We start from the raw sequence: 12,607 nt of genomic DNA on the forward strand, positions 1-12,607 counted from the left end.
CCGCCGCCGCCGCTGCCGCGCCCCGGGGGATGCCGAGGCGCCGGCCCCGCGGGTCGCCCTAGGGGAGAGGCGCTCGGCTGGCACCGCCCGCCCCGCAGCCCCGGCCCGGGGGAGGCCGCCGCCCCCAGCTGAGCCCCGCGGGAGCCGCTCGCGAGTGGGGCGCCCACGCGGGGCGCGGCGTGCCCAGGGTAGGGAGGTGAAGCCCGGCCCCACAGCCTCGGGTGTTGCGTTTTGGGTTTGGGTTTTGCTTGGGTTTTTTTTTGTTTTTTTTTTTTTTAATTTCTTCCGAAGGATGGATACGTTTCTTCTCGCGTGGGGATTTCTAGGGCTGTGCTTGCCCGGCTCCGGAGGCACGGCGGAGACAGGTAAGGCGCCCCCCGGGGCGGGGGATGCCCCCGGCCGCGCGTGGGCGAGGGAGCCTTCCCCTCCTGCCCAACTTTCGGGTGCCCGGGCGCGGTCCTGGGCGCACACTCAGAGGCTTTGCCCGGCCTCGAGCATCGCGTAGGGAATAAATGAGGGATCGGCGAAGGCGCGCAGCTTTCGCAGTACGGGCTGGGGGGTGGGGGGTGGGGGGGTTCGGGCGTGTGGCGGGGCGGGGATGGCGCAGCCCCCCCGACAAGGCGCGCAGCGGGTGTAGCCGCGCAGCTCCCATCGCCCGGTGTGAAGGGGCGAGGGGATGGAGCCGCACTGGAAAGTTGTGTGCTGGTTTTTTGGAGGGGCACAGGGAAGGGAGGGGAAGCGACAGAGATCAGCCCCATCCCGGACACCCACATCTCGATGCCCGCGGCCCCGTGCCCGGTTGCAGCCTGGGGAAACTTTAGGTGAGAAATTAAAATCATCTGGCAGGGAGCAGGCAGCCGGGAGCCGTGCAGGGCGTCTGGGAGCAGGCGAGGCTTAACGGCGGTGGCGGCACCCTCCGGGTAGCCCCCCGGGAAAGCCTGCCCGCGGTACGTGCGGGACCCGCGCTTCCCTTGCCGGTGCCGGAGTGTCCCGGGACCTGGCGGGTTGGTGGCAGGTTTTGGGGCGCGGGTGTGTTTTTCGGTCTTCGCTTTAACATCAGGGCTGGGCTGTCGGGGGGCGCTGGGATGAAGCCCCGGTGCTTGCGTTGCTTTGGCTTGGGACAGGAGAGGGGCAAGGGCGGGCTGAGGCTGGGCCCTGTGTTCCCTGGCCACTGGCTTTGGGTCTGGCTAATGGGAGCAGCAGGGTCCCCACCTGGAGCCATCACTGAAGGAAAAGGATATGCCTCACCCAGCCGTCCGCCGCTCTCTTGGGGCTCCTTCTGCGGTCAGCAGCCCAGGAGCGGCATGCCTGGCAGGACGGCGGTGCCAAGCCAGCAGATGCTGAGCTGTGCTTTCCCTTCCCGTTAGTCGGGGCCTCGGGACGTGCCTGGGACAGCCCGGGGGGACGCAGGGTCCCGACCCGTCGTCCGACCCGGGCAGCGTTGGATGGCAAGGCACGACGTGCGTGCGTCAGACCAGCTTTCCCCCCTGCCCCTCTGCCTTTCCCCCTTCCCCTCCCCCGGAGCGGCATGGCCACCAGCTCCCCCTTGGAAAGGGAAGTGGGAGAGTCCCCGCCGCCTGAGAAAGTCCCTCATTTTTGCAGCACCGAAGCACAGACGTTCCCGGCAAACACGCGCCGTGTACATTCAGTTGCCGGTTGGCATCGCCTCCTTCCTTATGGTTATAAAGGAAAGAAAAAAAAAAAACAAACCCACCCACATCTTTTGTTCCAATAGGAAAACAAATGAGTAGGCACTCGATGGGGTGAAGAGAAAGGGCAAAGTCCTGGGAGGCCCTTGCTGAGTGCAACAGTCTTTTCAGATGGTCCCTGTTGCAGAGGCAGTGTCTGGTCTCCTGGAGTGGGTATTGTGCTGAGGCAGATCGGGCTGTAACCTGAGGCTCGCTCCTGGGGGTGCGCTGGCCAGCCTGGCTGCGATCCCCGTGGCTGCTGAGCCTGAGCGTGTGCCTGTGTCTGTGTGCGCACCTCCTTCCATCCTTGAGTGGGGTCGGGATCAGGACTTCTAACTGGGAAGGGGATTATGAGCCAACCGTGTTTGAGGCCATTCAGTTGCTCTAAGAATTGTTTATTTGAACGCAGGGTTTTCCCGGCTAAGCAGAGCATCACATGGTGTTGGAGCAGCAAGGAAGTTGTCTTCCTGTGTCTGACACCAGCGGCTGTTTGCCGAGGTGTTGTTGTGGTGCCGCAAACCCGGTCAAATGACTTTATTGCTAGCTCAGCGAGCAAAGGTATGGGGTAACGGGACGTGAACCTTGATTAGGCTACGCTTAGCTCCAGTAAATTAGTCAGCCTAGTAAGAAAAACATGCCAGAGGTAGATGGATTTATGTTTCAGTCTGTATCTGAAAGCCTTCCCCCATTATGAAATTCTCTCTTAAGGTTCCCTAAGGGATGCTAGTAGAGGGGGGAGATGTTTTTAATAGACAATAATATGATAATCTACATGGAAAAAACCCTCGTGCAATATTTCTACAGTAAGAGATAAACAGTGCAGCTGCCAATTTGTATGTAGCCAAGCAAACCCTGAGATAACCATGGAGGGGAGTGGGTGGCAGACCCTGGAAGATAAATCTAAAGGGTGATGGCTGTGTTTTTCAGCTTCCCGTAAAAAGCAATCAAGTAAAAAAGTAACAGATTTGAGTGACCCGAGTACGGAGCTGTTCAGATGACATTTATGCAGCTCCGAGCAAAGCTCACTCTTGAAGCCTTCCAAATAGTCTGCTTAAAAGCTAATATTTTTAGTAATGACTTAGGAGATGTAGCAAGGTGGGGAGGGGAGGCAAACCAAATTGCTGCCAAGTAGGCACATGGCTGCACACATTACAAACATACACACGCAGACCCGTGCAAGTGTTTAGTGTAATGCCTTTTGCCTGTTGTGCTGTTAACTTGTCTCTTACTGGGAACAAAAGCCTTTTTAGCCTAGGAATCAGACAGTTGTCAGGAGCATCACTGGAAAGGAGTGGTACAAGCTCAGTGAGGGGCTCTGACCCAGGTTATGATGCTGCATTTTGTTTTCCTAACTTTCCTGTTGCAGAAGAATCGTGATGTGTAGTGTCTGGAGTGACAGGCATGTGTATTGGGCCCAGGGTGCTCTACGGAGGTGCTTCTCATCTCCCTGCCCTGCTCCTTCTCCTCCCCCAGCCCCCTTCCCAGTATTTACTGTTTGGTACCTTGTGCATGGCTTAGAAGGTTAAAATAAGAAAGAAACCTGCTTTGCTGGGCCAGAGAAGGCAGCGCTCCCTGTCCCAGCAGCGTGCTGCTCTGGGAAGGCGAGTGGGTTGGTTTCCTAACAGAAATCTCCAGTGCCACTGGGCTCCAGGATGTGGTGGCCTTGTATCGCAGATAGCCTGAGAGGAGAAAGCATCCTTCATGGGGTTTAGGAAGCTGTCAGGTTCAGATAAGGCTGGGATCCTATCCTGTGGGACCCCCAATTGTATTAATAAGGAAAAATTAATTTTTAAGCACTGGGATTGCTGCCAAATTATATGACCTCTGACAGACCAGCTGTGCTAGGAAAATAAATCGTCTGTATCTGAGACCTGGGATCCTATCTGAAATTGAAACAGAAAAAGTCGGCATTTAGCCACGATGGTGGGGGCAGATTGCAGCAGCCTGAGAGTAAACTGGAAGCTGCTAAACTTGCTCTCCATTGTGCGGTGAAGTCACCTCCAGCATGTCCCCATGGGGTCTTGGGAATACAGTTGTCTAATCTGGGAAGTGTGGAGAGCTGATGCGCCTGCACACACCCAAGCTAGGGCTGATGGTGTCGGCATGGGGGTGCTGGCAGAAGCAGGGTGTGAACGTTTCCAGCTCTACCCTCACTCTGTAACAGCCCTTTGACACATTTCTAATTATAATACACACACAGACAAAGAGGTAGCTGGGCTATTTTCGAAATCCCTGTCTACACCCTGGTGGAAACCGCAATACTAGCAACAACATAAATCAGGGCTGTTGCTAGCAGTGTTGCACACGGCTTAGCGCTACAGTAGCATGGTTTTAATCATACTCAGAATCAAAGGGTCAGCCTTCTCCCTGCTTGCGCCAAATCGCAATCTCAGAAGGCCAGATCCTGAGCCAGGCTTAATGCCTGTGCAGTGAAAAGACACAAGCGCAGACATGGAGAAGAGGTTTGTAAGCACGAGGTCAGCAGGCACAGGGCCAAACACTTGAAATCACAACTCGGATCTATAACCCTTTCTACGTGTGAGTGGTGCCTGTGGATCACGGGGGGAGGACAACCAGGGTAACGCTGGGGGCCAGGGCCCTAACTGCAGCCTTGGTGAGGCAGCTGCTTCCCAGTTTGGGGAAGGGGGTACAAGCAGTGAGTCAGCGTGCAGAATATCCCAAAGTATTACTTGCAGGGATGGATGGCTGCAGAGACTTTCTCTCTGAATGCTTCTCCCCTTCTCTTCATACTTGATGAATCAAAGAAAATGGGCTCCAGAGATGAAGTGCTGTGCTCTGGGTCTTTGAAACCTGCCCTGATTTCTCCCCGTGCATTTGAGACAAAGGCAAGACATCTGCCCCAGCTGTTCTGGTGTGTCACCCCTAGCTGTGAAGTGCTGTCTGTGTGGGGCTTGAATGCCTGCCTTCCTCTGTCTCTCCTAGGAAGAAGGTGAAGCTAAAAGGACACTGTCCTTTCACTCTGCTTATGTTTTGTTGAAAGGTTCCATTGGACCATGTTTTTTAGGGGATGGCTGTGGGGAGAGGAGGGAGGAAAACCCCAGCCCCTTGTGCATGTAGATACATACATGCACGCTTACTGTCTCCCTGGTTCCTCCTCTGTCTTCACAAGCACACAAATCTCTACCTTTTCTCTTATGCATGGAGGTCCTCCAGTCCCCATCACCTTACTGCCTAACACACCCTTCTGCACCCTTCCCTTCTCTGTGCTCTACCTCACATGCCCAGGGCCCCTCAGCAACTTTCTCCCTCATGCATACCCCCAGGCTCGCTCCTGCTTTCCTCTCTTTCTGTTTGACCACTGAATATGTGCTCAGCGGGAAACAATGTGTTTAAGGCACGCGCCAGAGTGTGTAATAACTTCAGCGCTAGTAGTGAGGCTCAGCAGTAGCTGGATTTGAACAAGCCATCATAAAGGCTGAAGCTGCTGCCGCGCAGCAGCGTGCATGGAGGGAGCTATGGTGGGGCCTCTCCCTGGGTGGCTCTGGAGGTGCTCCATCCCATCCCATCCTTAGGGCTGCCTGCTGCTAAGGCACTGGGGTTTTGCTCTCTGCGGCTCCAACAGGGCCCCTGGGAGGGAGGGCTGAGCCAGGGATGTTGCAGGATTCAGAGAGGCTCTGCCAGCCTCTTTGGAAAGAGGCAGGAATAAACTGCCGTTGCCCGGTGGGGAAAGCCAGAAATAAGTTTCGGAACGGACCCTGACAGATGGGCTTAAAAGGTGTGAGGAAGCTGGGAGGGTGCAGGGAGAGATGAGGGACAAAATAGGCTTTTTTTTTTTTTCTTTCTTGGAATTGTCAGAATAACAATACTAATTAGTATTTCAGAGGCATTGAACACCTTTCATCAAGACTGAAGCTCTTTAGAGAGGAATCCTAGGTGGCTCTATGGCTTTTTCATCGTTGTGTGGAATTAGAAATGTCTCTTGCTTTTCCTCCATGTCCCTCAAACCAGCCTGTTGTTGATAGCATTCACAATGTCTTAGCAAATTGTTTCACCCTTATATTATTTCCTAGTGTAGCTTATAGGTAGGGTGGCAGGCTGCCACACAGGAAGCCTCTGCTTGCTTTCTGTCTCTGCTCTGAGCCTTCAAGCTTCCCCAAGTCTCTGTTTCCCTGCCTGCGGTAGTGGCAATGTTTCCTCAGGAACTGCCCAATCTGCAGCTTGAAGGTCTCCTGAAGCAGCCACCTATTCCTGGGAGACGGCAGTGTGTTTCCATGAGACTTCAAACCCTTGGGAGCCTAACACAGCGCATGAGAAACAGGCACGATTCCTGCAAGTTCAATATGCAATTATCCCCCTCCCTTGCACATACACACACACACACTCACACATTCTCTCAAATGATTACCGGAGTAGCCAGGAGTTGTAATTCCAGATCCACCAATTACATTTGCAGGCAAGCTGGGAGAATTGTGTGCATACATATCTGTATAAAGACAAACACTATTAAGCTGTTTGTCCTATTGGAATTGCATTTGCCTGTGATATAAGATGACAAATAACAAAGTTAGTGGAGGTAGCACCATGTAAAACCAAGATATAAAATTCTCATCAAAGAAACAAGGTGTGTGGGGGGATACACCACCAAAACACCAAAGTGGCAACATTTAAAGGTCAAGGTTGCCAGTGACTCAATTGATACAAAGTGATGCCAGCCCTTGGAAGGCGGCTATCCAGAACTGTGGGGGTCGAAATCAGCTGAACTCCGGTGATTTCAAAGCAAACTACCTAGATGTGCATGCAGAATTTGGCCCTTTCATTTTGCACAGTGAAGCTTGAGTAGGTCTCTATTTCAGGTTTCCACTTAATTCTTCTGTGGATTAACGTGGCAAAGTGCAGGTATCAGAAATCTCCAAATCTTCTTCTCTCTCTTCCTTTCTCCAACACTCCCTTCTTATTTAAAAATAATTTTAAGTGATCTCTTTTTGCAAAAGCTTACAGCTAAAATGTTCCATTTGCTGAGCTTTCCGGCATTCCCCTCTCACTGCTGTCCAGCGCTATAAAGTGAATATATTGCGTCCCTCCCTAGTTGCCTTAGGAAGTGGTCAAACGGCCGCATTCCTCAACTGATGGATTGGCGCGTTCCTTTCTTGCTTAAGACCAGACAGTGTTTTTATGAGCCTGTCCCGTGACAGGCTTGAGATACTTTGAATCAAACAAAATCCTAGTTCAGGTCACAAAAGCAGTCTTTAAATTTGGCTTTGCTGTGCCTCTACTTTTAAGTGAAATTTTTGTTAAACTGGTAAAGACCCTTGATGAAATGTTCAGGAGACTTTCCCTGGTTGTGTGAAATCCTGAGATGTGGGTGTGGTTACTGCTCTGGGATGAAATGGGTGTAAGTGCTTTGTGTTGTTTGGGTGTGTTTGTCAATTAATTTGTTCAGGAAGCCTTTGAAGCTTTATCTCACAATCCAAAGCAAACATGCTTCTGCTAAAATGATCTATGCTACTGGGGATAAAACATCTAATCTTATTAGCTTCCTCCACACTATTTCTCTCTCCTTGGCCAGTGGCTAAGCTGTATCATTTAAATCTGAGAGTTCCCATTTGTGTTCCTGCCTGATGTGAAAGTTGTGTCATACGGTTTGGGCAAGAGCCCTTGCCACCCTAGCTATGCCCAAACTCTCCCCAGGGCCAGAGCCCATGAAATGAAGCAGGATGAACATTAACAGTAATGAATCCTCAGCAGAAGAGATGTTTGTCCCGTCCATACCATGGTTTGGTGAAGTGCTTGGACACACATGGACCTTGAAAAACTTTGCTTCTTGAAGAGACGTTTCACTCTAACGGGGCTGAAACACACAGTTTGCTGCACAAGGGCTTATGCCAAGTTCAGCAGCTCTGAGAGCAGTAGGTTATGTGTGCCAGAACCCGTATTTTGCTGTGCTGTGGAGGCTTGGTAGGGCAAATGTCCTCTGCCCAGCGCCGAATCCTGGGATGTAGAAATCTTCTGCAGTGGTTGGATGAGAGTGTGGAGCTGGGCTGTGAGGGCCTCCTGCAAGGAAGAGATATAAGTGACGAGGCTAGGCGATGCATCCCTATGCCGTGGAACTCCTGGGATCTCTCTTCCTTGTTCCTTTGCTGTCCTCAAAGGCTGCTCTTTCCGAGCAGTGCACACACTGATGCTGCAACTTGCCTCTAAGGTGACAAGAATGCCTTAAATTTTGTGCACGGCCCTGAATTACATCCCCAAAGTAAACTGAACCTAGCAGATCAAAACATGTGAGAGTTTTCTGCTGCATGCTAGAAGCTCTGAGAGGCTGGAGTATGTGTTTTTTGTTGTGAAATGGGCCTCTCTGATGATGATTATTTTTGTTGCAGGCAGAGTTGGCTTTAGTTTCTGTGTTGAAGGTCCAACAATAACAGTGAGTCCTGCTCTCCTGGGGTGAGGGAAATCCAGAGGGGTTTAATCGGCAGGAAATTCAAGTAGGAGAACGCTCTGCTCCTGGCCTAATGTTTCAGCATGCACTGATGAGCTGCAGAGCTGAAAAACCCCAAGTGTTGGTGGAGGGTCCTGGGGCCTGGCTATTATTTTTGGGTCCCTTGAGTGATGATTGCTTGTTGCAGCCTGGGGGAGGCAGGGGGGGAGACTTCATCAGCCTGGATGTCTCCAGGAGGAGAGGGCAGCCAAAGAGGAGTCTGCCCTCTGCGAAGGGTGAGGAGCTCAGCTGCTGATACCCGTCTTCATGGGAAACTTCAGAGTTGCCTGCCGTATGCTGCAGTGTTTGCAGGAATCTGCCCTTGTGAGCCTTCTCCAGGTCTTTCTTTCCCAAGCCTATGGCTTGGTTGTCCTCTGGTGTAGGTGCCCTGTTGGGGTGGTCCTGCAAGGAGAGGGTTGTTGGGATAATGTAAGTCATGCGGTGGGCCTTAACAAAGGAGGGGATCTGGGGATTTCCCATCCTGAACAGAGCCTGCTCTGACACTGCTGGGAAGTGCTGACCTCCATAGCCTCCACCGAGGAGCCCAGCTGCTCTCCTGTGGCCTTGCCATTGGCACAGCATTCCACTGGACCCTCTGCCATGCAGGCTGGCAGGGGCCCCAGTGGTTTGCTTTCAGTGCCTACACTTTGCTTACTGAGCAACAGGATGTCCCATGCACCTGGCAGACTTGGCTTATACTTCAGAATTTAATTTTAATTTTATTAAGTGAATTTAGGGCTGGCAAAAGCTGCCAGAGCCCATTAGCTGTGGAGCATGTCTTGCTTCCAAACCATGCAACCTAGGAAGTAACCATGCCACTCACCTTTTTTCTTCCTTTTTTTTTTTTGTTTGTTTGTTTGTTGTATTTCTGCATGGATTCAATGCATCAGTTTGAAAAGACATTTATATAAAAGCTTGACCCTCTACTGTGTACAAACCAGGCCTGATTTTATACGGAAAGCCAGTGGCTGGCATGTCTGCTGAGGCAAACCCTTTGCCCACCAGTGGGCGCAGCAATAGATTGTTGTTGTTGTTAAGGTGTTTATATGCTCGATATCAGTGAATCAAAAGAGAAAAAGCCTGACAGAACAATTGTATTAAAGTGATTTTGCATCTTCAGAAGCAGCCCTGGTTTTCCTGGCACACTGTTGCTCACCACATGGCCTGGTGCTGTGCGTGGACAAGGCAGCACTGTACTGAAGTAGCCCTCTTCATTTCTCTCGACCTTCTTGACAAGGGATGAATGAGAGGACAAAATCTGTTCCGCTGTGAGACACACAGAAGCTTTACTGCAGGCGGAAGTCTTTCCCTGCTGCAGAAAGATGGTGAAATTTTCCTAGTGGTATCTGAACACCTGAGGGATGTGGCTGGTGCTCCAGTCCACTCAGTGGTTTTGCCTGTTTGTCCCATTTTGCTGCAGAGACCAGAATTGTAGACAGCTGGGCTCCAGCCCCTCTCACTCAGGCTGTCTTCGCCAGCACCAGCAGTTTAACTTGGGCAGCGAGCTGACCTGAAATCAGAATCGAGCCCAGGGGTTTCTTTAATGTGGTCCTGCTGACCTGCGATGGCCTTGCGGGACAAGGGATAAGTTTTAAGATCAGGGTAAACTAGGGTTTCTGCTCCTGTGTTCATTTGTCAGGGAAGAGCTGGAGCAAGCTGGAGCCTGATGCCCCTGTTGGCATTGCAGTCCCCCTCCAACTGATTGAGTTGCAGTGGCTCACGGAGTATTCATAGTATCCAGTGTGAGAAGGGGCTAGCAACTTCGAGTGGTAGGTGATGGTGGTGGTATCAGCCTAGCGGGTAGCACGTGTGTGAAAGCTGGAGAGACGGGGAGGGGATGACGAGGTGTGGAAGGATTGACTATATTTTCATTGCTTCGAGACTTTGCCCTTTCCAAGAAAAATAATCCGCAGCTTGAATATTTCTCTTTGCTGGAGCGGGTGGACATGTGTGCAAACGAGGTGTGAATTTTTATGAGAAGGTGTGAAAGTGCATACATGAGTGAAGTGTGAATTACACGTCTATTTGTACATTGATGTCAACAAGTCTGTGAATTTCTTCTTTCCACGTGAATGTCCCTCTTTCTCTCCCTGTCTCCTCAAACCCACATAGACACATGTGTGGGCAAATATGCCTCGCTGAGAGGAGATTTGTGCAAGAACGTACGTTTGTAAATGTTTGTGTGTTGAGCAAGCTCTGCTGTGGAACAAAACCAGATGTTTTTTTGGCATTAGCTCTTCTGTGGCAGTGTTGTGATTTTTTTTTTTTTTTTCCCCTCGTATTTTTCAGGATACTTACAGGATTATTTTAAGAAAAAAGGGAAGGCTGCAGAGCTGCCTTCGGGTGTGTGAGAAAGTTATTTTGAAGAATGAATGTGTTAGAGGGCATGAAAAACATGGGGGAAACTGAAACTGCTTTTTCATGGCCAAGGAAGCCTTGCTCCCACACAAAGGGCCCTCATGCTGTCCTCATTCCTGCACAGGGCATGTGCATTTTGTGCAGGCGCAGGTTGTTTATTCGAAGTGCTTTTTTCCAGGAAGCATTACCACCGAGGGGTCCTGCCTCACTCCTGCTGCTTGCATGGGCTCTGGCAAGAGGGCAGTTTGAAGGTGGGCTGGGATGTCCTCCACCAAGACTTGTGACAGCCTGGCAGGGGACACCCCTGGGGCCTGGTGGACACCATGGCAGAGGACAGAGCCAGACCCACAGTGTGGCGTTTAGCCCACATGAGTCTGCGCTGCTTTGCTTCACCCCGGGTGGTCGCAGGGCTTTGCAGCAAGTGGCCTGCCTTAAGGCCAGGGCAGCAGGGAGCACTTGCAGAGACCCTCAGCCCACAGAGCCAATGGGTTGTGGGAGACGTGGTTACTTTCCCACACTGAGGGTGATGCTCCTCCTGTGCCCCAGCTCCCTAGGGGGCATGGGATGTGCCTCAGGCCCACACGCACTTTCCTGCGGTATTGAAGACCTCTGGGGCTGTGTGGACAGCCTTGCAGTGGGGACAACCCATGAGGGTTTGTGTCCCATGTTGTACCCCATTGCTTGTCAGGGAGGGGAGAGCCTTTCTGCAACATGGGACCAAGGGTCACCCTGTATGCCTGCTAGCCTGCCCTGTGGAGGGTCTTAGGGTTTTGCCCATTTTGCTGGGTGTGTGGAAGCAATGCTGTCTTTCGGGGACAGCTGTGGCTGGGGATGGGGCAGTGGCAAGGGAGTAGGGGCAGCAAGAAGCACATTGTAGGGGCCCTGTGCAGAAAGGGACTTTGGGATTTGTAGTGCGTTATCAATTGACCCTGTGATGCAGATTTTCTTCCCAGCAAGTAATGCAATAATAAACTTGATTTGCACTGTTCATGAGATTAAATGTGGTTTGTTTTTTTTTTTTGAAGATGAAATCACCCTCTAGGGCCTGTTCTAACCCAAAGCTGAGAGTGCTTCCTCTGCTCACCACGCAGCCGTTGCCAGCCGTTTGTGGGCTAGCCCCACAAAACCACCACTGCTGATTATCTGCATCTGGAGTTCCAACAGCTGGATTAGCTTGAAAGTTTTTGAGAGGCCAGTCTGCTGAGATGAGGTCATGGGGGCAGGCAGGGTTGGGGAGGGAGAGCACAGCAAGCGGAGAAGGGCTCTCGTGGGGCTGCAGGCTGGAGCCACGAGAGCTGGACTCTGTCCTTAGCTCTGCCACTGGCCACACAGGTGGGCCTGGGCTTGCCATCAGCCCCACTGTGGCTCAGTTTCCTTCCCTGGGAACAGCAAAGCTTTCTGCGCTCCTGCAGCTGTGTCAAATTTGTAGTATCCAAATATTGGTGTCTCCTGAGGCAGCTGTGGGAGACTGCCACAGAGCAGCTTGCCAAGGAGGCAAAAGAAGGGATAAATAGAGGTGGCTCCAGATGATCTGATATCAATCTGTCTCTTACTTTATGGCTCTGTAATTGCCTCGGCAAGAGCATTTATTTCTCTTTTCTGGTCTTTGTCAGACGTGGAATGTAAGTGTGGCAGGAGATGGAGAGGAAAAGGAATAGGTTTGTTGTGTAGAATAATCGCCATTGCCCAGAGATTAATATGAAATATTAGACTACCAAATGGGTGTCAATGGCCTGGAGAATGGCCTTTATCAGACCACTACTAGCAGTGGTCTGGAGGGACTAGCTGTGCGCAGCTGATGCCTAGAACCCATTTCAATATCTTGTTCCCTTCTGTGTCTCTGCAGCTCAGCCATGTGGGGGCCGCCTGAACTCCAAGGATGCTGGGTACATCACCTCCCCAGGGTACCCCAATGACTACCCCTCCCACCAGAACTGCGAGTGGGTCATCTACGCCCCTGAATCCAACCAGAAGATTATCCTCAACTTTAACCCTCACTTTGAAATCGAAAAACATGACTGCAAGTAAGAGCCTTCCTCATCTTCTCTAGTATATAGTCACCTCCTCTTCCTGCTTTTGCCTAGTGGTATGGGCCTCATACTTCCTTGTGCATGAAAACAAGTGT

General features: G+C 51.6%; 1 protein-coding gene across 2 annotated transcripts in view; it reads left to right on the forward strand.

Moving 5' to 3' along the window:
• The first annotated feature begins 292 nt into the window (after positions 1-292).
• The window catches only part of NRP2 (neuropilin 2), an 87,449-nt gene continuing 75,134 nt past the window's right edge, over positions 293-12,607 (forward strand). For both annotated transcript variants that reach the window (XM_086465153.1, XM_086465154.1), the window contains exons 1-2: positions 293-365; positions 12,329-12,506. In XM_086465153.1, coding sequence (XP_086321279.1) covers positions 293-365; positions 12,329-12,506 — 251 coding nt within the window. The remainder of the gene's footprint in view (positions 366-12,328; positions 12,507-12,607) is intronic.

This window comes from Leptosomus discolor, chromosome 5, assembly GCF_034619465.1.
Source record: "Leptosomus discolor isolate bLepDis1 chromosome 5, bLepDis1.hap2, whole genome shotgun sequence".
Taxonomy (NCBI): domain Eukaryota; kingdom Metazoa; phylum Chordata; class Aves; order Leptosomiformes; family Leptosomidae; genus Leptosomus; species Leptosomus discolor.